We start from the raw sequence: 27,286 nt of genomic DNA, 5'->3' as shown, positions 1-27,286 counted from the left end.
GTAGGGGGATTTTATATACACAGAGAACATGAAACAATGGGTGTTACCATACACACTGTAACGAGAGTGATCAGGTAAGGTGAGCTATTACCAGCAGGAGAGAAAAAAAACCTTTTAAAGTGGTAATCAAGGTGGGCCATTTCCAGCAGTTGACAAGAGCGTGTGAGGGGGGAAAATGAACATGGGGAAATAGTTTTACTTTGTGTAATGACACATCCACTCCCAGTCTTTATTCAAGTCTAATTTAATGGTGTCCAGTTTGCAAATTAATTCCAATTCAGCAGTCTCTCGTTGGAGTCTGTTTTTGAAGTTTTTTTGTTGTAATATTGCGACTTTTAGGTCTGTAATTGAGTGACCAGAGAGATTGAAGTGTTCTCCGACTGGTTTTTGAATGTTATAATTCCTGACGTATGATTTGTGTCCATTTATTCTTTTATGTAGAGACTGTCCCGTTTGGCCAATGTACATGGCAGAGGGGCATTGCTGGCCCATGATGGCATATATCACATTGGTAGATGTGCAGGTGATCGAGCCTCTGATAGTGTGGCTGATGTGATTAGGCCCAATGACGGTGTCCCCTGAATAGATATATGGACACAGTTGGCAACAGGCTTTGTTGCAAGGATAGGTTCGTGGGTTAGTGTTTTTGTTGTGTGGTATGTGGTTGCTGGTGAGTATTTGCTTCAGGTTGGGGGCCTGTCTGTAAGCAAGGACTGGCCTGCCTCCCAAGATCTGTGAGAATGATGGGTCGTCCTTCAGGATACGTTGTAGATCCTTGATGATGTGTTGGAGAGGTTTTAGTTGGGGGCTGAAGGTGATGGCTAGTGGCGTTCTGTTATTTTCTTTGTTGGGCCTGTCCTGTAGTAGGTAACTTCTGGGTACTCTTCTGGCTCTGTCAATCTGTGTCTTCACTTCAGCAGGTGGGTATTGTAGTTGTAAAAATGCTTGATAGAGATCTTGTAGGTGTTTGTCTCTATATGAGGGGTTGGAGCAAATGCGGTTGTATTTTAGGGGTTGGCTGTAGACAATGGACCATGTAGTGTGGTCTGGATGAAAGCTGAAGGCAAGTAGGTAAGTATAGGGGTCAGTAGGTTTCCGATATAGGGTGGTGTTTATGTGATCATCGCTTATTAGCACTGTAGTGTCCAGGAAGTGGATGTCTTGTGTGGACTGGTCCAGGCTGAGGTTGATGGTGGGATGGAAATTGTTGAAATCATGGTGGAATTCCTCAAGGGCTTCTTTTCCATGGGTCCAGATGATGAAGATGTCATCAATGTAGCACAAGTGGAGTAGGGGCATTAGGGGACGAGAGCTGAGGAAGCGTTGTTCTAAGTCAGCCATAAAAATGTTGGCATACTGTGGGCCATGCGGGTACCCATAGCAGTGCCGCTGATTTGAAGGTATACATTGTCCCCAAATGTGAAATAGTTATGGGTGAGGACAAAGTCACAAAGTTCAGCCACCAGGTTTGCCGTGACATTATCGGGGATACTGTTCCTGATGGCGTGTAGTCCATCTTTGTGTGGAATGTTGATGTAGAGGGTCACATGTTCTTGTCAACCGCTGGAAATGCCCCACCTTGATTACCACTACAAAAGGTTTTTTTTCTCTCCTGCTGGTAATAGCTCACCTTACCTGATCACTCTCGTTACAGTGTGTATGGTAACACCCATTGTTTCATGTTCTCTGTGTATATAAAATCCCCCTACTGTATTTTCCACTGCATGCATCCGATGAAGTGAGCTGTAGCTCACGAAAGCTTATGCTCAAATAAATTTGTTAGTCTCTAAGGTGCCACAAGTACTCCTTTTCTTTCTGCGGATACAGACTAACACGGCTGCTACTCTGAAATCAGTCCATCTGATAATTTACCCGCAAACAGAGTTGTGCAAATAACAGGTTTTTCAGTTCACTGGCAATTCCTGGGGGTGCAGGAAAGTCTAAAAAAGTTTGGTTTGGGTTGAAAAGAAAATAACATTTTTGGCAAGTCAAAAGTTAAAAAAAAACAGTGCATGTTTTGACAAAATAAAATGTTTTGTTTTAATCCCACCCATTTTAAATTTTTTAAAGGAAATTTTGAAACAAAAATTTATTTTGAACCCCTCCCCCCCAAAGTTTAGTTTTGAAAATGTGTAAACAAAATTGGGGGGGGTTGGAATTTTTTTAGGTTTATTTCCAACAATTTCCAAACAATTTGGCAACATGGACATGAATTCACCTGTTGTTTTTTGGTGAATCTCCATTTTTCACTGGAAAAAAAAAGGTTGTGGATAAAAAGTTTTGGCCAAAACCTTTCACCCCTCTCTACTTACACTAGTAATTCCACCAACTCTACCCGGTTCCTTCTTATATGTGGGTGTCTAAGACTTCTCTGCCCTTTTTCCTGCTGTCCCTGTAGGGCACCATCTCTCCCCAGTAGGAGAAAGATGCAATGTCTCCTATGAGTATCCCCTCACAGCGGGGATACCAGCAGGGCAGGTGACTGGAGCTGATGGGCTAACACTCCATGTTTTCATTCAGCAGTGAGAGATTTCAGGAGACTGTGGCCACACGCCCTCACAGCATAGACCACCAGCACCGCAGTAGCTCGGCCTCTGTTTTCCTCCAGGCCTTCAGCTGATCCACCCAGCCTCCAACCCCTTCCGGGCTGACGTGACGCAGCCTCTAGCTAGGTCACATCAATGTTCCACCACTTCCAGGGCAACCAAAGTCCAAACTGAGCACAAAGAAACAAAAACTCTTCCCTTCCCACAGGGAGGCTGCACTAAGCAGCAGTCTCCCCCTCTTCCTGGCCTCCACCATCCTTCTCTCTCTCTCAGTGAGCATGTCAGATCTGCTCTCCTAGCCAGCCAGGCAGCAACGGAGCTGGGTTCTCCCTTTTTAGCTCTTCCCTCAAAGACTGACACCTGCACAGGTGTCACAGGGCAGGGCTGACTGGGCTCCGATTAATCCTTTCCTGACTCCTGTGGGGTCTGTAAACCTCATCACAGAGACAAAGAAACCAACCAAACCACGAGCAAGGTGAAACTGGATTGTTTATTTTTTTGAAGAAGGGGGTGTTGTACATGTTAAGAAACTATCCTGCGGGGAACAGCAGCACACCTCAATCAGCCACAAAGCCATTCCTTTGGAGCAATAATGCATGTCATGATCCATGCCTGCAGCTTCGCTGATAGACCTACTCATTAAAGCAGGAGGAGATGCCCCTGGTAGACTTCTTGTGGAAGATCAAATACCAGGACTCTGTAATCGAGCAGAGAAAGGCATAATGAGAACCGATGGCTGAAAGCTGAAGCCAGACAAATTAAATTAGAAATTTAGGCACAAATTTCTAATGGTGCATACGATTAATAGACTACCAAGGGAAATGATGGATTCTCCATCTCTTGATGATTTCAGATCAAGACTGATGCCTTTGTGGAAGAGGCTTCAGCTGAACACAAGTTATCAGGTGCAGTGCAGGGGTAACTGAGTGACATGCACTGATCAGTGTTATACAGAAGGTCAGAGTAGATGATTTAACGGTGCCTTCTGGCCTTAGAATCTATGGCTCCATGAATCAGAGAGTTCCAGGTTTCAGGGAGATGCCTTCAGATAACAATTACACATCATGGATGAAGCTGGGTTCAGAGCTTGGTTGAGGGAATCCATAACATGTGCCAGGCTCTGGGCTGCTCTCTAGCCCACTTCCTGTTAGCTAGCTGCAGGGCCCATCAGATGGTGCTATGCCATCCTCTCCCCATCCAGGATTTTGCAGGACAGGCCCTTGGCTTGCAGGACATTAATAGATTTTGGGGGGTGCTTGCGCCGTGGCACAAAGGTGCGGCAGCTCAGCAGGGGACATGTGAGCAGCAACAACACACAGTGTCAGTTAGCAGGGGTTTTCCACAAGGGGGATTGGTGGAGGGAAGGCAGAGAGGGTGAAACAGAAACGCCTCTCACTGAGGGCCACGGGGTAGCTGCTCACTGAGGGGGGCTGTCGGTCTCTCCACCAGGGGACACTCACGCCGTGGGTCCCTCTGACATCACAGGCTCTGGCTCCGCGGTGGCCTCATGGGAAGCAGGCACATTTGTTAGGGTAGCGACTGGCTGGGAGCAAAACACAAAGTCATGGGGTGAGCAGTGATGGCTCAGGAGGGGTAGCCCTGGCCGATCACCTCCCAGCCATGGGCAGCTGCTCCCTGGCCTGTCTGTTCATTGCTTTAGTATCTCCCTGCCCTTACCCAGGCACAGACATAAACACTTCATCGACACCCCATGGAGCATCTGCTCCCATCTGCCTCTCAGTCTTACCCCTTTGCTCCCCTTCTCTACTCAGCCACCCTCTGCCTGTCTCCCACGCTCTCACCATCTCTGCTTATCCCCCCAGGGTCCATCCCTACTTTCCTTCCATCCCTTTCCCCCCAGCTCTCTGTGTTAACCCCACTCCTCCCCACATCTCCCAGAAGCAGCGGGGTAGTTACCACATCATCGGCAGAGTTCTGGCGACACACTGCTTTGCACCCGAAGGCTGCCAGGGCAATGGAAACAAAGAACCCCAGCGAGGTTAAGATCAGGATGATGACCCGCATGCCCGTGCAATAGTGCTGGGAAACAGAGCAGGAGATGGGGAATCACAGACAGGCCTCTGGACTCAGCACAGATCAGAGGAACTAATGACCGGGACAGCCCTGTTTGTTTCCGTTGTCCATCCCCTGGTAGGAATGGGAAGGAGTGTTCCCTGCAGTCTATTCTCATGTCCTGTCCAGTTCCAGTGAGTCAAGCTCCAGGAAGCCGTCAACAGGAGGAGGAATTCCAGGAATTAATGAATCCCCCACCTACCCCAAGAGACAGTTCCCAGGGGGACAGAGAAATGAAGCCCAGGCCTGAGTTCCTCAGGAGATATATCCCCTCCTCCAACTCCCATCCCTGGTCCCATCCCTCGATCACAGCCAGCTGGCTGCCCCACCATTGCTCTTCTATAGCTCTCCAAGGAGGAGGCACCCACCAAGACCTGGTACAGCCGCCTGCAGTGCAACCTGTTGCTGGAAGGACACCGGATGTACCGATTACGGGGATCGTACACCAAGTCCACCAGGTAGAATAAGTTGATCACGCCCACCACCACCGTGCAGATGATGTTTATGACCAGGCAGGCTTTCACCTGGAAGATGAAGGGAAACAGTTGTCGCTGCTAGGAAGCACCAGGGTGCTGGAGAGTAGGAATGGGGGACTGCCAATGCTCCTGGACAGATAACGGCTGTAGTCCTAAACCCCAGCGTGCTCCCCTAGAGTCCTTCCAGTGTACAGAGGGGAGCTGCCCCATCAAGAGATCACCTCCTAGCACAGCCCCTCTCTGAATCCATCTCACACTGACATATGGGCTTGGCCTCCTGTCCTGACTTGCCCTTCCCTCCCAACTAGCTCTGCCTTGCCTCTCCTGAGGACTGGGCCAGGATCACCTCTTTCTTCCCCAGGGCTGCCCCATGTCCTGGCTCTGTCCCCTGGATCTGCCTATGGCTCTATGTCCCCTTCATGCAGCTGGGCCTTGGGTACCCCAGCTGCCCCTAAGAGCACCACTACAAATGTGGTTCACCTCAGCCACTGCTCCTGGCCCATCCCTCACCAGTGGCTTCCTCCTCTTCTCCCCACCTCGCCCTCTGACAGAATTCCCCAGTGCAAGGCACAGCTACCTTGGGCCTCATAGCCCCAACTGGCCCAGAGGGTACAGTCCCTCTTAGGAGGGTCGCTTGTCTGGGGAGAGGAATGAGGAGGGATGTGACCAAGCCCTGATGCAGCCCTGGGCCAGGCTTTATCAAGAGGTTACTCACCAGAGCCAGGCTGTGGGCTGTGTCTGCAGCCAGAGTGATGATGCCGGCCAAGAGCAACTGGAGAGGAAGAGAAAATAATCAGGAGCATCGGCAGAGCTGGGGTGGGGTGGGACTGGGATAGCAGGAGGCTGCAGGTTAGGGGTATTGGCAGAAGTGTGGGTGGGGGGAAACCACAGCTGGTATAGCAAGAAGGCTGTGGGTTGGGGGACATCAGCAGGGCTGGGGGTAGGGAGAGAACCCAGGAGTGAGATAGCAGGGGTTGGGGGTCAGGACTGAGAGGCACCGGCAGAGCTGAGCATGGAGGCTTAGGCAATGTGTCATTCATAGAATATCAGGGTTGGAAGGGATCTCAGGAGGTCATCTAGTCCAACCCCCTGCTCAAAGCAGGACCAATCCCCAATTTTTTCCCCAGATCCCTAAATGGCCCCCTCAAGGACTGAACTCACAACCCTGGATTTAGCAGGCCAATGCTCAAACCACTGAGCTATCCCTCCCCCCAAAGCTACCCCTTTACCAGCACTGCTGAGTAAAAGTGGACGTGCAGCTCATCCCTATAGACGCAGGGGGAAATGGCCAAGAGGACGCCAAAGGCCATCTGCAGCAGCCCCACCAACAGCAAGAGGGCCTGCAAACGGGAAACAAACCTGCCATCAGCATATGGCTCTGTGCGGGGGCAGGACAACGAGCAGGGGGCAGAGACAGGCACCGTGTCCAGTCACTGGCTAACAGGCACCAGGGTCTGTCTGACAAGAGGATCCCAAAGACCCCAGGTGCTGTGCAGGGCCGGCAGAGGGGGTGAGGCTGGAGCAACAAGGGGATGAGCTGTGAGATGGAGCAACAGCTTTGTGTGTGTGTGTGTGCGCGCGCGTGTGCGAGAGGGAGAGAGACTCTCCAGCGCTCAGCCACCCTCCATGCACGTTGCTCACCCCCAAGACTCTGGGCTGCCCCTGGAGGAACCGCTGCATCAGGGGTCCCGCTTCCGACATGACAGAACCCAGCCTCTTGATATAGACCAAACTCTTCACAGGCTCTGGAGCAGGAAAGACAGCCCTGTGGGTGCAACAGGGACTGGGTCATGGGGTGCACTGGAATGCAAAACTGCATTATACCGTTCAGCTGCTAGGCGTTGCCGTGTGGAATATACCTTAGTTAAGCCATTCCTGGCAGTGCACGAAAGGATTTTACAGCAAAGACCTCTCTGGGAGAAAGGCTCTGCAGCCAGTCCATATCTGGTACAAGAGCCTGACTTGCTTATGGCAGCTCAGCAGCCTAACGTGCACAAAACGTACACAGGGCATGTAATGCTAGCAGAGACTTTGGAGTAACCAGTTACCATAGTGTTGTATGCGGGAAATCATTATGCAGGGAGCCGTATTTGGAGCCGAGCCAGCAATGCTTATCTGTACATTTCTCAGCCACAAACTCAGGAAAGTGTTTACTGTTACTCTCTGGTATCTTTTCTGGTGTTATAACAGCAAGTTGGCAACAGCTGTTACATGGTGTCAGAACAAAACTGAAAGTAAGACTAGAGGAGAATGAATCTGGAAAACACTGGACCAACTAAAGCCTCCAGGAAAGTTTGCGTTTGAAGGAAATGCAGCAGAAAACTGGAGAAAATGGAAGCAAAGCTGTACGGCACTGGGAGAGGCACAGACAAAAAGATGAGTGGCTGCAAACAGCATTACTTCTTCCTGTGGCAGGTGAAGAAATGAGAGACATATTTAACACTTTTCTATTTGATGATGCAGTAGATAAAAAAAAAATCAGGTCTTAAACAGGAAGTTTGAGGCATACTGTCCACTGCCAAGAAATATCCCGTATAAGACTAGAACACAGGTTTCACTAGAAGTCAGACAGATGGGGAAAATATAGACCAGCGTGCGACTGATGGAAAACTGGCAGCACAATCCTCCAAATGTGGAGAACTGTGTGACTCGCTCAGTAGAGACCCCATTGCGTGTGGTATTGTGTCTGACTCTGTGCGAGTGAGTTTAACCCTTGAATGTGCTGACGTGCAGATGAAAAGGCTGCAACCACAAGTGTCTTGGGGCCATTTTCAGAAAACCTTTTCATAGTACTCCATCAAGGATTCAAAGGTGGTTGCTAATACTCCAGAAATATCAACTGGAAGTTGGATACAGACCAGGGAAAGAATTAGTAATTGCTGACACTTTATCCAGAGTCTACATGTTGCATGATGAAGGAGTAAGTTCAGAGGAAGCTGATGTTGCACTACATCTGATTAGCTTTTATTTGCCTATTGCCAAACAGAAATTGAAGGAATTTCAAGCAGTTCCTGCAAATAATGTTGTTCTGCAAACTATTTGGCAAAGAGGGCCAGACAATAGATCTGTAGTACCAGAGGTTATTCGTGTTATTGGTCATACAGAGAAGACACAAGGCACACATTTTTAACAGCGCAGGTGATTAACCAATGGAACAAGTTGCCAAGGGAAATGGTGGATTCTCCATCTCTTGATGGCTTCAAATCCAACCTGGAGGCTGTTCTGGAAGAAGCTTCAGCCAAACACAAGTTACTGAGCTCCACACAGGTGTAACTGAGTGACATTCTGTGGCCTGTGCCACACAGGCGGTCAGACCAGATGATCTAACAGTCCCTTCTGGCCTTTAAATCTAGGAATCCATGAAAACCTGAGAGCAAGCCAGAAACCTGAGAGCAATTGGAGATCTTATACCACCTCCGTGCAACCCATTTAGTGACAGCATCACTCCCATGGCCTGCTAACGGAGTTCCATATCCTGACCCCATTAACAGCCTGTCTCCCTCGCCTCTTCTCTCTCACTTTTCCACCCTCTCTATCCCTCTGTATTTTCCCCTTTGAATTCATCCATTCTCTCTCTTTCAGTCTCTCTGTCCCCTGCTGGGGCAGCCCCTCCTTAGAGAGGCACCCCTGGGAGGATCAGCCTGGTCCCTATGGGGGAAGCCCCAAGGGACGGGGGAACAGGCCTAGTCTCTAGCTAGGAAGCAAGTGGGAAGCAGAGGATAAGGAAACAGATAAGGACACAGATTTTGGGTTCCCAGGGTGGGAGACTCCTCTGGCCAGGGATCCTGTCCTGCCCCAGAGGGTCCTTCACCCTACTCAGGCCAGCCACCTCTCCTGCAAGTGATCCAGCCCCAAACCCCCCATCCCATCCACTGCCCTCATCATTGTCCCCTCACACACCCAGCCCTGCCTGGGACCTGCATCTCCCCCTGGCGCTCACCTGTGTTGCTCTATCTCAGCACAGGGGTGGGCTCTCGGCGTGAGTGCTATTCACCAGCTCTGCGCCTGTTTCTCCTGCCACTCCCCTGCCAGACCAATCCGATCCTCCTTGTTACATTACAGCCAGGACACCCCTTCCAGGAAATGTCCCAACCTCCCACAGGGCTGCCAGATGCTTACCGCAAACAAGGGACTTTCAACATCGGGCTTGGTCTGCTTCCCCACCCCCATCCTCGCTCAAGGGTCTGTAGATACTTAGCACATCAGTCTCCCCCAGGAGTCATGGGAGTCCACATGTCCCCATCTAATCCCATGCCTCCTTCAGGAGACTTCCTCCGGCCTTAGACCCAATGCAGGGGCAGCTTTCCCTCTCCTGGAAAGGAGAGTGAGGTGACATAGTTGGCCTGAACCTTCTTCTGGTGAAAAATGCAGATTCAGATCAACTGAAATATTTTGCAAATTTGTGTTGAATTCTCCAAATCAGAGGGGGAAAAAACCCTAAAAATTTCCGAACAAAAATTGAAAGGTTTCAACGTGACATTTTCAAAACCAGACTTATTGATTCAATACACCTTTTCATTTAAAACTTAACTGGTCTTCTTTTTAAAAAATTAAGAAACCCTTAAAAAATAATAGCTCAAAGATGAAACAACATTGGTTATATGAAACTTTCCACTCAACTCTTAATGATATTTTTCTTGACTTTATGGTTTGCCAAAAATGTTGAAATTATTTTTGTTGTGGTTCAATCAAAAGTGAACCCCCCCCCCCCCCCGTAACATTTTGGTACCCCATTTTGGTACCCCACAAAATAGATTATTCAAAGGGCTCTACTGCAAAGCCCTTTCCAGCCACAGATTTTGTAGGGGTGTAACCCCCACTTCCCAAAAGCACACGTGCCTGCTACATACTCCCACTGATGGGTTAGGCTTTAACCTCACTCCTGCCATGTGAGGCCCACTGGCCGAACTGAGCTGGCACAGAGCCTATTGGGTTCTGCATAGAATCATAGAATCATAGAATATCAGGGTTGGAAGGGACCTCAGGAGGTCATCTAGTCCAACCCCCTGCTCAAAGCAGGACCAATCCCCAATCAAATCATCCCAGCCAAGGCTTTGTCAAGCCTGACCTTAAAAACTTCCAAGGAAGGAGATTCTACCACCTCCCTAGGTAACGCATTCCAGTGTTTCACCACCCTCTTAGTGAAAAAGTTTTTCCTAATATCCAACCTAAACCTCCCCCACTGCAACTTGAGACCATTACTCCTTGTCCTGTCATCTTCTACCACTGAGAATAGTCTAGAACCATCCTCTCTGGATCCACCTCTCAGGTAGTTGAAAGCAGCTATCAAATCCCCCCTCATTCTTCTCTTCCGCAGACTAAACAATCCCAGTTCCCTCAGCCTCTCCTCATAAGTCATGTGTTCCAGACCCTTAATCATTTTTGTTGCCCTTCGCTGGACTCTCTCCAATTTATCCACGTCCTTCTTGTAGTGTGGGGCCCAAAACTGGACACAGTACTCCAGATGAGGCCCCACCAATGTCGAATAGAGGGGAACGATCACGTCCCTCGATCTGCTGGCAATGCCCCTACGTATGCATCCCAAAATGCCATTGGCCTTCTTGGCAACAAGGGCACACTGCTGACTCATATCCAGCTTCTCATCCACTGTCACCCCTAGGTCCTTTTCCGCAGAACTGCTGCCTAGCCATTCGGTCCCTAGTCTGCAGCTGTGCATTGGGTTCTTCCGTCCTAAGAAGACACCATCATCACCAGGATTGGCAAGTTCCCATCACATGGCCAGAGAGAAACAGAATTTGGCACTGCTCGCTTGAGAGGGTCCAAACTCTGCTTGAGGTGGGGGGGGGTTGATTGTTGGACAAGCATCATTCTTATGTCAGTGTACAAGACTTGACTCACAGCAGGTGCACCCCCTCATGGGTGGGCATGGTGTAGCAGGTCTTTTGTTTCTAGCACCCCATGTCCATGGTTGCTCCAGTCCCACTGTGGTTCATATCTTCTCACAACTCAATCAGGTCACGTTTTAGTTCCACCCCTTTTGGGGTAACAAAGTCCAAAAACTAATATTCCCACTCCTTGAGTTTGCTGTGGGACCCATGGTCCTTATGTCAGAGCTCTCAAAACTCCTTACCCTCTAATGTCAAGGCATGTCACACAACCTTCATCCTATAATCCTCCCAAGGTCTGCTCCCTCAGGCTCCTTGTTGCTACCTGCCTGGAGTTCTTCCTAGAGTAGCCTCTTTTCCAGGCCTTCTCCTGCCCCCGTAGGCCAAAAGCCTAATGGGAAGAAATTGTTTAAAGTAAAATTGTACTCCATTTTGCTTATTTTGCCATATACTCCATTTTGCTAGCTTTGAATTAGTAAGAAGAAATTGTAGCCTTGAATTAGTAAAAAGAAATTGTTCTGAGTTTATTCTTTGCTGATTGTGTTAACATTTGTTCTTAGAAGGATAGGAGTTTTATGGCTGTAATTGCCTTATTTACTGTTTGGTGTGAGTGAAGAATGTATGGTAATTAACTGAGAAAGGACAACTAGGCTGGATGGTCAAGAAGGGAGTGGAGGAGTCAAGAGGCACCAACTTTATTATCAATCACCCAGATGGCAGATTGACGACCCTCAAGCAAAGGCACACACTCCAAGGAGGAGGTAAGGAGTGGAGCCAAAGGGACAAGATAAGAAACAGCTGCAGAACCTCCCGGTATCAACTCAAAATAATACTAATTAAGAGCAACTTTGAATACCTCGTGATTGACAGTTCCGGTATGACCCAGCAAGGTTGATAGACTTGTATGGGAACTTATCACTATAAAAGAAGTGTGTATTGCTATGGGACTTTGGGTTCGTTCTGCATCAACATCAGAGCTTCGAACACGTTTGACAGAGGCCCAGCTCCCCTCCCTCGTGTGCAGTTTCAGCTGGCCACTGGAACTGACCGAGCAACACTAAGGACTGGTAACTTTAAGATCCAGCTGCAGAACCTTTTGGAGTGTGAGTGGAAGCATATGCTGATTTCAATGCTTAAATTGTACTCTCAATAAATGTGGCATATTACCTTATCCCCTTTAAAAAGATTCCATGTGCTTCTTATAAGCATAACACCCCCACCTCTTGAAGTTCACCCTTCTCTCAGGACCCTCCCCCACCAAAATCCCAAACCGAAAGACAAATATAAACCCGCTTCTGCCCTCCCTAGGCTTGACCTTGTGTCTCTTCCTCTGTTGAAATGCTCCAGGGTTCTCTCCCTGGACGTTCAGAGCCTGACCTATTATCAGGGCTTACCACCACAGCCTGCCTCTGCCAGCCTCCTACCCGACTTCTCTACTCAGAAAAGGATGCCAGTGCTACCTCACTCTCCCCCTGGGCTTCCCCCTTGACCTTCCTCATCTCCCTAGTCACCCATCCCCAGAGAGGGACTGGACATTCTTTCCCTTTGCCCCAGCAGCCTCCTCCTAATCTGTGCTTCCTTTCTTTATAGTCACCGCTTTGCAGCTTCTTCTCCAGCTGGGCTCCATCTTTAATTAGGCCTGCAGGGGCAGGTAGATGAGTTAATTATCCTCATGCCAATTAACCCTTTCAAAGCCAAGATGGGGTATTTATCCCTTCACAGCTGGAAAAGCTTTTCTGAGGAGGAAGGTTTTGGAGTGATCCCCTGTGGGAGTTGGTTCTGTACCATGTTCAAAACAATGACCAGAGTGGTCACTTGACTTCAGTGGATTATGGGACATTTCCGGAGGCCAATCACAGCACAGTAATGCAACACATCACCATACTAATACCCCGGTGCTCCAGCCTGGGCACAGAAAGCTCTATGCTTGTCATGTAGGTGGATTACCAGACGCGCTCCAGCTGCAGAATCCAGGCACTCTAAGTGCCTTGCCAGTGTGGACACCTCAGGAGTTAGGGCTCCTGGGGCTGATATAATGCACTCTAACTTGCAAGTGTAGCCAAGGCCTAAATCTCTGGCACTTCCTGACTGAATGAAAAACTCAGCGTCTGTAATATGCCATTGGTACAAATGCTTAATTTTACCATGACAAGATTGTATCAGTGATAGCCCAGGCTCGGTTTTAAAAAAAAACATTTCATGCTGTGTTCATGCAACAAAAAATAGTGTCAGCTTCCAGGCATTGGTTGGTTAGTTTGCTTTGATCTAGTCTTCTTAGAAACAGGACCAAGCCCTGGTCTACACTAGGAGTTGAGGTCGAATTTAGCAGCGTTAAATTGATTTAACCCTGCACCCGTCCACATGACGAAGCCCTTTCTTTTTACTTAAAGGGCTCTTAAAATCGATTTCTTTACTCCACCCCCTGACAAGGGGATTAGCGCTGAAATTGGCCTTGCCTGGTCGAATTTGGGGTAGTGTGAATGCAATTCGCCAGTATTGGCCTCGGGGAGCTATCCCAGAATGCTCCATTGCGACCGTTCTGGACAGCACTCTCAACTCAGATGCTCTGGCCAGGTAGACAGGAAGAGGCCCACGAACTTTTGAATCTCATTTCCTGTTTGGCCAGCGTGGCAAGCTGCAGGTGAGTGCAGAGGTCATCAGCAGGGGTGACTATGATGGAGTCCCAGAATCACAAAAGAGCTCCAGCATGGACCGAACGGGAGGTACGGGATCTGATCACTGTATGGGGAGAGGAATCCATGCTATCAGAACTACATTCCAGTTTTCGAAATGCCAAAACATTTGCCAAAATCTCCCAGGGCATGAAGGATAGAAGCCATAACAGGAACCCGAAGCAGTGCCATGTGAAACTTAAGGAGCTGAGGCAAGCCTACCAGAAAACCAGAGAGGCAAACGGCCGCATCGGGTCAGAGCCCCAAACATGTGGCTTCTATGATGAGCTGCATGCCATTTTAGGGGGTTCAGCCACCACTACCCCAACCCTGTGCTTTGACTCCGTCAATGGAGATGGAGACAACATGGAAGCAGATTTTAGGGACAAGGAAAATGATGATGATGAGGTTGTAGATAGCTCACAGCAAGCAAGTGGAGAAACTGGTTTTTCTGACAGCCAGGAACTGTTTCTCACCCTGGACCTGGAGCCAGTACCCCCCGAACCCACCCAAGGCTGCCTCCCGGACCTGCCAGGTGGAGAAGGGACCTCTGGTGAGTGTACCTTTTTAAATAGTATACATGGTTTAAAAGCAAGCATGTTTAATGATTAATTTGCCCTGGCATTCACAGCCAGTATAGCTACTGGAAAAGTCTGTTAACATGTCTGGGGATGGAGGGGAAATCCTCCAGTGACATCTCCATAAAGCTCTCCTGGATGTACTCCCAAAGCCTTTGCAAAAGGTTTCTGGGGAGAGCAGCCTTATTCCATCCACCATGGTAGGACACTTTACTCCTGTGTTATCCTTAGGAGAGTAATATCATTCATGGTCACCTGGTTGAAATAGGGTGCTTTTCTTAAGGGGACATTCAGAGGTGCCCATTCCTGCTGGGCTGTTTGCCTGTGGCTGAACTGAAATGTTCCCCGCTGTTAGCCATACAGTGGGGGGAAGGAAGAGGAGGGAGGGGTTAGCCATGCGGTGGGGGGAGGCAAAATGTGACTTTGTAACGAAAGCACATGTGCTATGTATGTAATGTTAACAGCAAGGTTTACCGTGAAAGAAAGAGTGTACCCATTATTCTATAAAATATGTCTTTTTAAATACCACTGTCCCTTTTTTTTCCTCCACCAGCTGCATGTGTTTCAAGGATCACAGGATCTTCTCCTTCCCAGAGGCTAGCGAAGATTAGTAGGCGAAAAAAACACACTCGTGATGAAATGTTCTCCGACCTTATGCTGTCCTCCCACACTGACAGAGCACAGACGAATGAATGGAGGCAGACAATGTCGTAGTGCAGGAAAGCACAAAATGAATGCAAGCAGAAGTGGTGGGCTGAAGAGAGTAAGTGGCGGGCTGAAGATGATAGGTGGTGGCAGCGTGATGAGAGGAGGCAGCATTCAATGCTGACGCTGCTAGAGGGTCAAACTAATATGCTCCAGCGTATGGTTGAGCTGCAGAAAAGGCAGCTGGAGCACAGACTGCCGCGACAGCTCCTGTGTAACCAACCGCCCTCCTCCCCAAGTTCCATAGCCTCCTTACCCAGACGCCTAAGAACACGGTGGGGGTCTCCGGCCACCCAGCCACTCCACCCCAGAGGATTGCCCAAGCGACAGAAGGCTGGCAATCATAAGTTTTAAAGTGCTGTGTGGCCTTCTCCTTTCCTCCTCCACCACCCCACCTGGTGCTTCCCTCCTCCACCACCCCTCCCGGGCTACCTTGGCAGTTATTCCCCTCTTTGTGTGATGAATTAATAAAGAATGCATGAATGTGAAGCAACAATGACTTTATTGCCTCTGCAAGTGGTGATCGAAGGGGGGAGGGGGGTTAGCTTACTTGGAAGTAGAGTGAACCAACGGGGGGGGCGGGGGTTCATCAAGGAGAAACAAACAGAACTTTCACACCGTAGCCTGGCCAGTCATGAAACTGGTTTTCAAAGCTTCTCTGATGCGCACCGCACCCTCCTGTGCTCTTCTAACCACCCTGGTGTCTGGCTGCGCGTAACCAGCTGCCAGGCAATTTGCCTCAACCTCCCACCCTGCCATAAACATCTCCCCCTTCCTCTCACAGATATTGTGGAGCGCACAACAAGCAGCAATAACAATGGGAATATTGGTTTCGCTGAGGTCTAACTGAGTCAGTAAACTGCGCCAGCGCGCTTTTAAACGTCCAAATGCACATTCTACCACCATTCTGCACTTGCTCAGCCTGTAGTTGAACAGCTCCTGACTACTGTCCAGGCTGCCTGTGTATGGCTTCATGAGCCATGGCATTAAGGGGTAGGCTGGGTCCCCAAGGAGAACTATAGGCATTTCAACATCCGCAATGGTTATTTTCTGGTCTGGGAAGAAAGTCCCTTCCTGCAGCTTTTGAAACAGATCAGAGTTCCTGAAGATGCGAGCACCATGTACCTTTCCCGGCCATCCCACGTTGATGTTGGTGAAACGTCCCTTGTGATCCACCAGTGCTTGCAGCACCATTGAAAAGTACCCCTTTTGGTTTATGTACTCACTGCCTTGGTGCTCCGGTTCCAAGATAGGGATATGGGTTCCGTCTATGACCCCACCACAGTTAGGGAATCCTATTGCAGCAAAGCCATCCACTATGGCCTGCACATTTCCCAGACTTGCTACCCTTGATATCAGCAGATCTTTGATTGTGTTGGCTACTTGCATCACAGCAACCCCCACAGTAGATTTGCCCACTCCAAATTGATTCCCGACTGACCGGTAGCTGTCTGGCGTTGCAAGCCTCCACAAGGCTATTGCCACTCACTTCTCAACTGTGAGGGCTGCTCTCATCTTGGTATTCTGGTGCTTCAGGGCAGGGGAAAGCAGGTCACAAAGTTCCATGAAAGTGCCCTTACACATGCAAAATTTTTGCAGCTACTGGGAATCGTCCCAGACCTGCAACACTATGCGGTCCCACCAGTCTGTGCTTGTTTCCCGGGCCCAGAGTCAGCATTCCACGGCATGAACCTTTCCCATTAGCACTATGATGCCCACAATGCCAGGGCCCCTGTTTCGAGAGAAGTCTGTGTCCGTGTCCTCATCACTCTTGTCTCCACGCTGACATTGCCTACTCGCTCGGTTGTGGTTTGGCAGGTTCTGGTGCTGCATATACTGCTGGATAATGCGCATGGTGTTTAAAGTGCTCCTACTTGCCAAAGTGATCTGAGCGGGCTCCATGCTTGCCATGGTATGGCGTCTTCACGGAAAAAAGGCGCGGAACGATTGTCTGCCGTTGCTCTGACGGAGGGAGGGGTGACCGACGACATGGCTTACAGGGTTGGCTTACAGGGAATGAAAATCAACAAAGGGGGTGGCCTTACATCAAGGAGAAACAAAAAAACTGTCACACAGAATGGCCCCCTCAAGGCTTGAACTCAAAACCCTGGGTTTAGTAGGCCAATGTTCAACCCACTGAGCTATCCCGCCCTCTCGTATTCCAGGCAGGACTGAATCTCCATTAAACTTTTCAAGGTGCCCCTGACAGACCTCACCAAAACAATTGTCGGCCGTTGATTTCATGGAGGGAGGAAGGGAGGGGGAGCAAATGAATACAAAACAAATCTGGTCTATTTCTTGTTTTGATCCACTCCATCTGTCTTTTACATCTTGGCTCGCAGCAGACAGTGCAGTAAGACTGCTAGCCATCCTCATCTCCTGGCTGCTCGCCAGAAGACGGTAAAATACGACTGTCAGCAGGACTAAAGAGAATGACCACTGAGAACAGTCTAGATCCATCCTCTTTGGAACCCCCTTTCAGGTAGTTGAAAGCAGCTATCAAATCCCCCCTCATTCTTCTCTTCTGCAGACTAAACAATCCCAGTTCCCTCAGCCTCTCCTCATAAGTCATGTGCTCCAGCCCCCTAATCATTTTTGTTGCCCTCCGCTGGATATTTTCCAATTTTTTCACATCCTTCTTGTAGTGTGGGGCCCAAAAATGGACATGGTATTCCAGATGAGGCCTCACCAATGTCGAACAAAGGGGAACGATCACATCCCTCGCTCTGCTGGCAATGCCCCTACTTATACATCCCAAAATGCCATTGGCCTTCTTGGCAACAAGGACACACTGTTGACTCATATCCAGCTTCTCGTCCACTGTAACCCCTAGGTCCTTTTCTGCAGAACTGTTGCCTAGCCATTCGGTCTCTAGTCTGCAGCGGTGCATGGGATTCTTCCATCCTAAGTGCAGGACTCTGCACTTGTCCTTGTTGAACCTCATCAGATTTCTTTTGGCCCAATCCTCTAATTTGTCTAGGGCCCCCTGTATCCTATCCCTACCCTCCAACGTATCTAACTCTCCTCCCAGTTTAGTGTCATCTGCAAACTTGCAGAGGGTGCAATCCACACCATCCTCCAGATCATTAATGAAGATATTGGACAAAACTGGCCCCAGGACTGACCTTGGGGCACTCCGCTTGATACCAGCTGCCAACTAGACATGGAGCCATTGATCACTACCCGTTAAGCCCGACAATCTAGCCAGCTTTCTATCCACTTTATAGTCCATTCATCCAGTCCATACTTTAACTTGCTGGCAAGAATACTGTGGGAGACCATGTCAAAAGCTTTGCTAAAGTCAAGGAACAACACGTCCACTGCTTTCCCCTCATTCACAGAGCCAGTTATCTCATCATAGAAGGCAATTAGATTAGTCAGGCCAAGTCATGACTTGCCCTTGGTGAATCCATGCTGACTGTTCCTGATCACTTTCCTCTCCTCTAAGTGCTTCAGAATTGATTCCTTGAGGACCTGTTCCATGATTTTTCCAGGGAGTGAGGTGAGGCTGACTGGCCTGTAGTTCCCAAGATCCTCCTTCTTCCCTTTTTTAACGATAGGCACTACATTAGCCTTTTTCCAGTCGTCCGGGACCTCCCCCGATCGCCATGAGTTTTCAAAGATGATGCCACTCAGCCTCCCCTCTAACCAAGCTGCATGATGCATGATGGGAAATGTAGTCCAGCAAGAGAACAAAGCCCTTAAAGAAGAATGAGGGCATCATGCATCCAAACTATAACTCCCATGAGGCACTACAGCATCTAAGGTATATGCTGTAAATACTGAAGTATCTCAAAACATTTCAATAGCAAATGGCAAAAGGAATGTTTACACATTTCTGAATTAAAAATTTTCAGAACTTTGTGTTCAGTGAAGAATTAATATTTTGTCCTGATTTAGATGGAAACAAGCATCAAAATGTCAGAACTTCCTATGGGATGGAAATTCCAATGATTGCTCAGCTCTAGTGTATAGAACCATTCTGAAGTCAGGACTGTGGCATCCATCAGGATGGGAAGCACTGCATCCATGGAAGATTATTTTCCTGATACACCAGAAATAGAAGGAACTCTGGGGTTTAATTAAATGTTTAATTTGTTTAAAAAATGAAAGCAAGAGACATTTTAGATCAGCAATAACCCAGGTCAAGTTGATGCCCTGAAGACACACTCACCAAGTACCACCACCTCTATTATCCCTGCATACACCCACTTTTGATGGTACTGCCCTATATTAACAGGTCCCATTGGGGAATAATGTACCATCATGTAACGTGGTGACAAAACAGGTCAAATTCAGTCCAGATGTAAATGGGTGCAGACTCCCTTTGGAGTCAGTGTTGGGGCATCTCCCTAGGCCAGGGCTGCAAATGGCCCAGTGGCTTTGTTCAGGTGGATAACCCCATCCTTTCTCACTCCTTTGGAGCTGAGTGGCCTAGGGGCATGGAAGTGTTCTGATCTGTTTGGCCAGTGGACTGTATTTTTGCCTAGCTGGGTACAGTTTTTAATTGTACCCAGGTGAGGAAATAGAGGCCATTTATTGACCAGGGGAGAATCCAGGCCGTTTGCCAGCTGGGTGGAGAAGCCAGTGGGAATGGTCACTGTGGCAGGGGTTGGTGGGAAATCTGCCAATCTCTACTAAGGAGAAGGTCTGCCTGGCTTTGCCCCTTGGCACAGCATCCTGCACTGCTTGGGTACTTGGCCCCTCCCCTTGCCATGGGTTATTGCTCACAAGTGAAGCAGCACTTGCTCAGGGCAGGGAAACCACTGGGATCTCCATTGGGGGAGCTGTCTGATGATGTCACTCAGGCTGGTGGCACGAAGAGGGCCCCTCTCACTCAGGATCTGCTTTTACCTCATGAGAGCTAAGGACAACAATGGGCTGGAAAAGAAATGAAACAGAGCGTGCTGAGTAATCCATAAGTACAGCAGTGATGAAACCCAACCCCCAGGCTGCCATCCTGCTTCCTCCCAGCACCCACCTATCCTGATTGCCCTGCTATGAAAAGGCAATGTACCTGGGAACTTCACCCCAGTCCTCCCTCCATTCTCACCCACCGTCTGTGTAATGATATAATTTATGTGTACTGTATTACCACTAGGTGTCTGTGCTGTATAAAGTTCCAGCAAGGCACAGCCTGCAGTCAGCAAGAGAGACAAAGCTGAAACTGGAGCTGTATGTGTCTGTAGTTATAGCTATTTTGTTAAAATAAAAATCCCAGTTTCCTATTCTCTCTCTCTCTTCCCCTTCTCCCCTATTCAGCTGCTGTTTAATTACCACATCATCTTCAGAGTTCTGGTAACAGACAGCTTTGCATCCAAACGCTGCCAGAGAAAAAGTGAGGCACAACCCCAGAGTCGCTGTGAACAGTGCAATGCCCCGCATGCCTGTGCAGTAGATCTAGAGAACAGACCAGGGACAGAGAGTTACAGACAGACAATTCCCTGGAAACCAGCATAGAAACTAGAGTGTACAACTACATCCATCCCCACAGGCAGTCTGTGGAGGATGGTCCCTTATACTACTGCAATATCTTTTTAAGAGCTTCATCCAGCCCCCTTGTAAGTGATGCCGGGGACTATAGGAAATGTACACCATAGAAATTCTACACTGTGTGAATATTTAATAGTCATCATTCATTTATTAGTTATGCAGCACCTAATATGTGCTGGGCACTTTACCAGACTACGATTATAATTTAATATTACAGTAGGACCTATAAGCTTGGGATCCCATTGTCCTAAGAGTAGATTGTAAGAGATGATCTGTGTCCCAGAGATCTTACAGTCTAAATAGTCATGACAGGCAAAAGCTGGGAGACCAGAAGGACTGTTATCCCCATTTTATAGATGGGGAACTGAGACAATGAGAGATGAAGTGACTTGTCCAAGGTCAGACAGAAAGTTTGTGGCAGACTGAGGAACTCAACCCAGAACTCCTGGCTTCCAGATCAGTGCCTTAACCACAAGGTTTCTTCAATCCAGCTCGCCTGAGTCCCAGATTGCACTAATTTAGACATGCAGCTTCAGAGGCACATTGCATAAAGTCAGTAGAATTGTTTGAAAACTCAGAATGATCAGACAAGTAAAAGTCAACTTGATTTCTAGTAACCTCCAATACAAACGCCAACCGTCCTATTCATGTCGGGGGGAATTGAGGGACTATCCCACAGATTTTCCAATACAAACTTGGGTGGGGTGGGAGGAAAAGAAGAATTGAGCAGGATTTTGAAAAAACAAAACCCTCACAATTCCCCAAAGATATCCAGTGGCTTTAGTGGTGGGGGGCTCCTATCTTGGAACACTGGACCACTGGGACGGCTTCCCATTGGCTGAAATCCAGTTGGAGTTCTTAAATTGAGACTAGATCTCTAAGATAGATGCTGCAATTCAACCCACAAGGTATTGGGTTCAGCTGGGCAGAAATTATTGGGTAAAGTCCAATTAGTGGGAGAGGAAGGGTGGTCCAACCATCCCTGGCTCTGACATCCATGTCCTGTGTGATCTACGGCAAGTCACTTAGGCCCAGATCCTCATGAGTATTTAGGCGTGATGAGAGTTTGCCTTTCCCATCTGTAAGATGGAGATAATAGCACAGCCCTGTCTCCCAGGATCCATACATTAAAGCATGTAAGGTGTTCAGATACTACAGTAATGGGGTGAGAGAAAAACCTAAGACATGACATTCTCTGGCCCATGCTATGCGGGAGGTCAGAGTAGATGATCACAATAGTCCACCCTGGCCTTCAGATCTACAGCAACTGAGGGGGTGGAGTGGAAGCCCAGGCATAAAAGAAGATGGAGACTGAATCCCCCAGGATCATATATCTCCCCCAGAAAACAGTCAATGGCCTCCCAGAACAAGGCAGGGCTAGACACGGGATCGGGGGGCGGGGGGGAGGGGGAACCCACCAGGATCTGATCGTGCACACGGCAGTTCTGGAGTTGGTCCTGGAGGTCACAGGCAAAACTGAGATAGGAGAGCAGGTCCCTCATGTAGAGGAAGTTGATCACCATGACAACAGTTGCAGCAATAATCTGGATCACCAGACAGGCCTTCACCTGGAAGACAGCAGAACTATGGGCAATGCTGCTATGGATCAACATGGTGCCTAAGGGAGTGGCGCGGGGAAGGAGAAAGAAAGAGAAACAGAGGAACAGGATTGATCACTCACCAGGGCCATGCTAGGTGCTCTGTCAGCAGCGATGGCAATGATGCCAGCCAAGAATAACTAGGGAAAGAGTCAGAGCACAAGGAGTAACAGTCAGGGCTTTGTGGGAGAGACGGCTACTCAGCACTAGGAAAGCAGGGCTGGCACTGCAGGGCCTCTGCAGAGCTGCAGGAGGTGCAGGACTGGGATTGAGAGGCACCAGAGTTCTGCATGTGGGGAGCCCAGGGCAGGGGGGCTATAGGTCAGGATTGAAGGGCACTGAAGTGTGGGTGGGTGGGCCAGCAGGGGCAGCTGAGACAACATATTGAATCTATTTCCCTAAGTTAAGTATCCTCACGCCTTCTTGTTCACTGTCTAAATGGGCCATCTTGATTATCACTACAAAAGTTTTTTTCTCCTGCTGATAATAGCTCATCTTAATTAATTAGCCTCTTACAGTTTGTATGGCAACTTCCACCTTCTCTGTATATATATATATATATTCTTACTATATGTTCCATTCTATGCATCTGATGAAGTGGGCTGTAGCCCACGAAAGCTTATGCTCTAATAAATTTGTTAGTCTCTAAGGTGCCACAAGTACTCCTGTTCTTTTTGAGACAACTCATTCTCTTACCAGCATTCCTGGGAAGAAGTGGATGCCGACACTATCCGTGTAAGCGCAGTTGTCGATGACGAAGAGGGTTCCAAAGGCCATCTGCAGCAGCCCCACCACCACTAGCACCGCCTGGCAATGAGAGATGCTGCAGCCATTGGCAAGGGGGCTGGGAGCATCACAGTCACTAAGGATGCCAGTCAGATACCAACATGCAGGGATGCCATCCCTTGGAACGCAGGGAGCACAAGCCAGCCTTGCTGAGCCAGGCATCAGGGCTGGGGGGGGTGTGTGCTGATAAACCACATGGGCATTTGCTTGCCCCCACTCTTCTGAGTTTCAAGCCTTATCAGAAGGGATCCCAAGTAGCCCTATGGGCCAGTGCAGAGCCCATAGGGCTACTTGGGACACTTAGATGGATGATTGGAGTCCTGGCAGCAGAGGAGCAGGCCCGGGAGAAGATTGGCCTCTCTGTATTCCCAGAGCAGGTAGTGGCACTGCTGGATCCCCACCCACCTTCTCCACATCCCCCAGGGTGCCACCCTCATCTCTAAGGGATAGCAAAAGAGCTGGGTCCCCATTGCCCACAGAGCCAGGTCTGGGAGCTCTGCCCCAGCTGTTGGCTGAGGGAACATCAGGGAGACCAAGGCAGGAGACATGGGAGGGAAGCCCCAGCTCTGTGTCTCCCTGGGAAAGGCCTCACCCCAAAGACTCTGGGCTGCACCCCGAGGAAGCTGTGTTGCAGGGATTCCAGCTCTGGCATGGTGGTCCCCGGGCGTGGTTACATGGAACAATCCCCGAGTGGACTCCTGCAAACGAGCCTGTGAAGGGGGTAATGGAGTAGTGTCAATCTGAGGAGGACATGGAGCAGACACATCTCCCCCACCCCAGCCGATGCAGCCCCCTTATGAGAGAGGCATCCCAGGAGTATCTGCCTGGTCCCTGTTGGGAAAGCCCCAAGGGAGGGTGAACAGGCTGGTCTCTAGCTAGGAGACAAGTTGGAAGCAGAGGGGACTATGATAGGGGCACAGATTTAGGTGTCCCAGGATGAGAGACTCCTCTGGTCAGGGGGAATGAGGGCCAGGGGTCCTGTCCTGTCCCAGAGGGTCCTTCACCCCCCTGAGGCCAGTCTTTCTTTTAGTGATCCAGCCCCCAAACCCTCATCCCATCCACTGCCCTCCCCATTGACCCCCCCAACACACACACACACACCTCCCTCTCCACACTCACCTGGGTCTCTCTGTCCTGGCACTGAGGTGGGCTCCAGGCTCACAGTGTGGGTTCCAATCACCAGCTTTACGCCTGGTTCTCCTGCTGCTCCCCCCAGACTGATCTGATCCCTTGTGTCTCCTTGGAGGCCTGCCAGGAAGTGTCCCAACCTCCTGTGGGGCTGCCGGATGCTTAGCACAGAGAAGGAGCTTTCAGCACAACTCAGCACATGCTGCCCTGCACAGTCACTGTGCTCCTGCTCTCCCCCTGCGTGGGGAGCCGGAGGCGGGAAGGGGCCTGTCAGCTCCCATCCAGCCCAGGGAAGGTCACAGTGCCTCAGGAGCCAAGGGGCATGGCCCATCTGGGGGCCAAGCCATGCAGCTGCCTATGGGGCTGGGTGGCTCCAGGGGATGGCTGCAGGGTGGTTGAGGGGATCTGCCATTCTGGAAATGTGAATATGTTGGGAAGGGCCACCAGGAAAAGAGACGTACACCAAGATGGCCACGACAGGGAGATCACCCCTCTCCCCCACTACCCTTCCGCCCTCAGGGAGAGATTATCACAACTACCAGCCATTCCTGGAGAGCTGCCCCCAGCCCCAATCTCCTCCAGGATGTACACACATCTCCCCCCACCCCATCCCTAGCTCTCCCAATTGAACCCACACAACACTCTGTCTTCCCACCAAGGCAGGTATCCTGCTCCCCACACACAGCCTTCACCCCTCTTGGACAGTTTTTCAGGCAGTCACACCCAGGGTGATAATTATCTACTGAGGGGGCAGGGGCTGGCATTGTTCCCATGCTGCAGGGCCCGCCCCCCACAATCAGCCTAATCACAGGGCCGTTTTCTGCATCTGCCCCCACCCAACACACCTCCCAGGTAGACAAACACCCTGGCCCCAAGCAGCCTCCTCACTTCCCAATAGACAGCGACATTTCTCTATGCCCTTCCAAGAGCCCCACACCAACCTGTTGCAATCCCAGCCCTTGCCCCCTCCAGGCCAGGCAGAGGACCCAGCTGGGGGAAGCTGCTGCAAGTGGCTGTTGATTTGGAAGGCTTCTCTCTGGGAGCAACCCTATCAGCCATGCACAACCAGTAAACCTTGTGGGTTTGGTTTTGTGGCCAGGAGACTACCAATTCTGCTAGTGCACAGCTACCTCCCTGCACCTCACCAGCACCCATCATTCCCTCCCACCACTCCTAGAACAATCAGTGCTGGGGCCTGGAGTAGGGACGGCTGGATCACAGACCCACATACAATTCACTGCAGACATTACAGTGTAAGAGAGAGACACCAACTCTCTCAGTTACTGCCAGCACCATCCACCTAGAGTAGATTCCAAGGCCAGAAGAGACATCTGTGATCAGCTAGTCTGACATCCTGCTTAGCACAGGCCACAGGGCTGCCCTGAATTCATTACTGTTTGAATTAGCACAGATCATAGAACCACAGGGTTAGAAGGGACCACAAGGAGGGCCACCTAGTCTAACACCCTGCCAAGAAGCAGGATTTGTTGTGTCTAAGCCCTCCAAGGCTGGACAGCCATATGTCTCTTTTTGAAAACCTCCAGGGAAGGAGCTTCCGCGACCTCCCTAGACAGTCTGTTCCATTGTCCTACTGTTCTTACAGTTAGGAAGCTCTGCCTGAGGTTTAATCTAAATCTGCCATGCTCTAGTTTGAACTCATTGCCTCTTGTCCTGCCCTCTATGGCAACAGAGAGCAACTTTTCTCCATCTTTTTTATTGCACCGATCCTTAGGAAAAACTTCCAATCTTGACTTAATTTGCTAGTGATTGAGAATCCACCACAGCACTTGGAAAGTAAGTCTTTGTCTGCTAGACTGAAGAGCCCTTAATTTTCAAGTTTACGTACTCCATATAGGTACTGATTCATAGAATCATAGAAGATTAGGGTTGAAAGAGACCTCAGGAGGTCATCTAGTCCAACCCCCTGCTCAAAGCAGAACCAACACCAACTAAATCATCCCTTTGTCAAGCCAGGCCTTAAAAACCTCTAAGGATGGAGATTCCACCACCTACTAGGGAACCCATTCCAGTGCTTCACCACCCTCCTAGTGAAATAGTGTTTCCTAATATCCAACCTAGACCTTTCCCACTGCAACCTGAGACCATTGCTCCTTGTTCTGTCATCTGCCACCACTGAGAACAGCCAAGCTCCATCCTCTTTGGAACCCCCCCCTTTCAGGCAGTTGAAGGCTGCTATCAAATCCCCCCTCACTCTTCTCTTCTGTAGACTAAATAAGCCCAGTTCCCTCAGCCTCTCCTCATAAGTCATGTGCCCCAGCCCCCTGATCATTTTCGTTGCCCTCCGCTGGACTCTCTCCAGTTTGTCCACATCCTTTCTGTAGTGGGGGGACCAAATCTGGACGCAGTACTCCAGATGTTGCCTCACCAGTGCCGAATAGAGGGGAATAATCACTTCCCTCGATCTGCTAGCAATGACTCCTAATAATGAATCCAAATATGCCATTAGCCTTCTTGGCAACAAGGGCACACTGCTGACTCATATGCAGCTTCTCATCCACTGTAATCCCTAGGTCCTTTTCTGCCGAACTGCTGCTTAGCCAGTCAGTCCCCAGCCTATAGCGGTGCATGGGATTCTTCCATCCTAAGTGCATGACTCTGCACTTGTCCTTGTTGAACCTCATCAGATTTCTTTTGAGCCAATCCTCCAATTTGTCTAGGTTACTCTGGACCCTATCATAGAATATCAGGGTTGGAAGGGACCTCAGGAGATCATCTAGTCCAACCCCCTGCTCAAAGCAGGACCAATCCCCAATTTTTGCCTCAGATCCCTAAATGGCCCCCCTTAAGGATTGAACTCACAACCCTGTGTTTAGCAGGCCAATGCTCAAACCACTGGGCTATCCCTCCCCACCAGTTTAGTATCATCTGAGAACTTGCTGAGGGTGCAATCCATCCCATCATCCATATCATTAATAAAGATGTTGAACAAAACCGGTCCCAGGACTGACCCCTGGGGCACTTGAATTCTGTCAAGTCACCCTACAATATTTGTCTTTACCTTAATGTAACACTGATGCCCCCTGGGTTCAGTTCTCAGGAACAAGTATTGAACCTTTGACCTCTGGATCTTAATACGTGATCCTCTTCTGCCCCTAGCTAAAAGGGGCAGCTCTTAGCCAAAGCTGTAGCAGACAGAAGCTCTAGTTGGCATAGCTACCACTAGAGGGGGACAGAGTGCCGTGCTAAGTAGCTATAGCCTATACCAGGGGTCGGCAACCTTTCGGAAGTGCTGTGCCAAGTCTTCATTTATTCACTCTAAGGCCTGGTCTATACTACGAGTTTAGGTCAAATTTAGCAGTGTTACCTCAATTTAACCCTGCACCCGTCCACACGACGAAGCCCTTTTTTTCGACTTAAAGGGCTC

At 49.5% G+C, this 27,286-nt stretch overlaps 2 protein-coding genes across 6 annotated transcripts in view; both read right to left on the bottom strand.

Annotated features, from left to right (window-relative positions):
- Window positions 1–3,030: 3,030 nt before the first annotated feature.
- Window positions 3,031–9,138, bottom strand: LOC114021915 (membrane-spanning 4-domains subfamily A member 4A-like). Of its 4 annotated transcripts, none has more exons than XM_043549545.1 (8): window positions 9,036–9,138; window positions 6,737–6,860; window positions 6,325–6,435; window positions 5,811–5,867; window positions 4,988–5,143; window positions 4,464–4,586; window positions 4,007–4,089; window positions 3,031–3,243 (listed from the first exon to the last, which is right to left on the bottom strand). In XM_043549545.1, exons 2-8 carry the CDS (start codon window positions 6,794–6,796, stop codon window positions 3,186–3,188), a joined length of 648 nt encoding a protein of 215 aa, XP_043405480.1. In that variant the 5' UTR covers window positions 6,797–6,860; window positions 9,036–9,138; the 3' UTR covers window positions 3,031–3,185. The 4 variants fall into 4 exon arrangements, with proteins under 4 accessions (XP_043405480.1, XP_043405479.1, XP_043405481.1 ...); XM_043549544.1 differs by lacking the exon at window positions 9,036–9,138 and adding an exon at window positions 6,955–7,163; XM_043549546.1 differs by lacking the exon at window positions 6,737–6,860 and having other exon boundaries at window positions 9,036–9,125.
- A 9,841-nt stretch (window positions 9,139–18,979) lies between these two features.
- The window catches only part of LOC102948165 (membrane-spanning 4-domains subfamily A member 4D), a 30,520-nt gene continuing 22,213 nt past the window's right edge, over window positions 18,980–27,286 (bottom strand). For both annotated transcript variants that reach the window (XM_037901492.2, XM_043549548.1), the window contains exons 2-8: window positions 23,893–24,062; window positions 23,366–23,483; window positions 22,684–22,794; window positions 22,071–22,127; window positions 21,808–21,957; window positions 20,174–20,296; window positions 18,980–19,777 (exon numbers count right to left, since the gene is read on the bottom strand). In XM_037901492.2, the coding sequence (XP_037757420.1) occupies window positions 19,730–19,777; window positions 20,174–20,296; window positions 21,808–21,957; window positions 22,071–22,127; window positions 22,684–22,794; window positions 23,366–23,425 (549 nt within the window). In that variant the 5' untranslated portion in view covers window positions 23,426–23,483; window positions 23,893–24,062 and the 3' untranslated portion in view covers window positions 18,980–19,729. The remainder of the gene's footprint in view (window positions 19,778–20,173; window positions 20,297–21,807; window positions 21,958–22,070; window positions 22,128–22,683; window positions 22,795–23,365; window positions 23,484–23,892; window positions 24,063–27,286) is intronic.

The sequence above is a fragment of the Chelonia mydas genome, chromosome 6 (genome assembly GCF_015237465.2).
Source record: "Chelonia mydas isolate rCheMyd1 chromosome 6, rCheMyd1.pri.v2, whole genome shotgun sequence".
NCBI classification, from domain to species: domain Eukaryota; kingdom Metazoa; phylum Chordata; order Testudines; family Cheloniidae; genus Chelonia; species Chelonia mydas.
The sequence above is the reverse complement of the archived record's forward strand: the minus strand, read 5'-3'. Positions and strand labels throughout refer to the sequence as shown.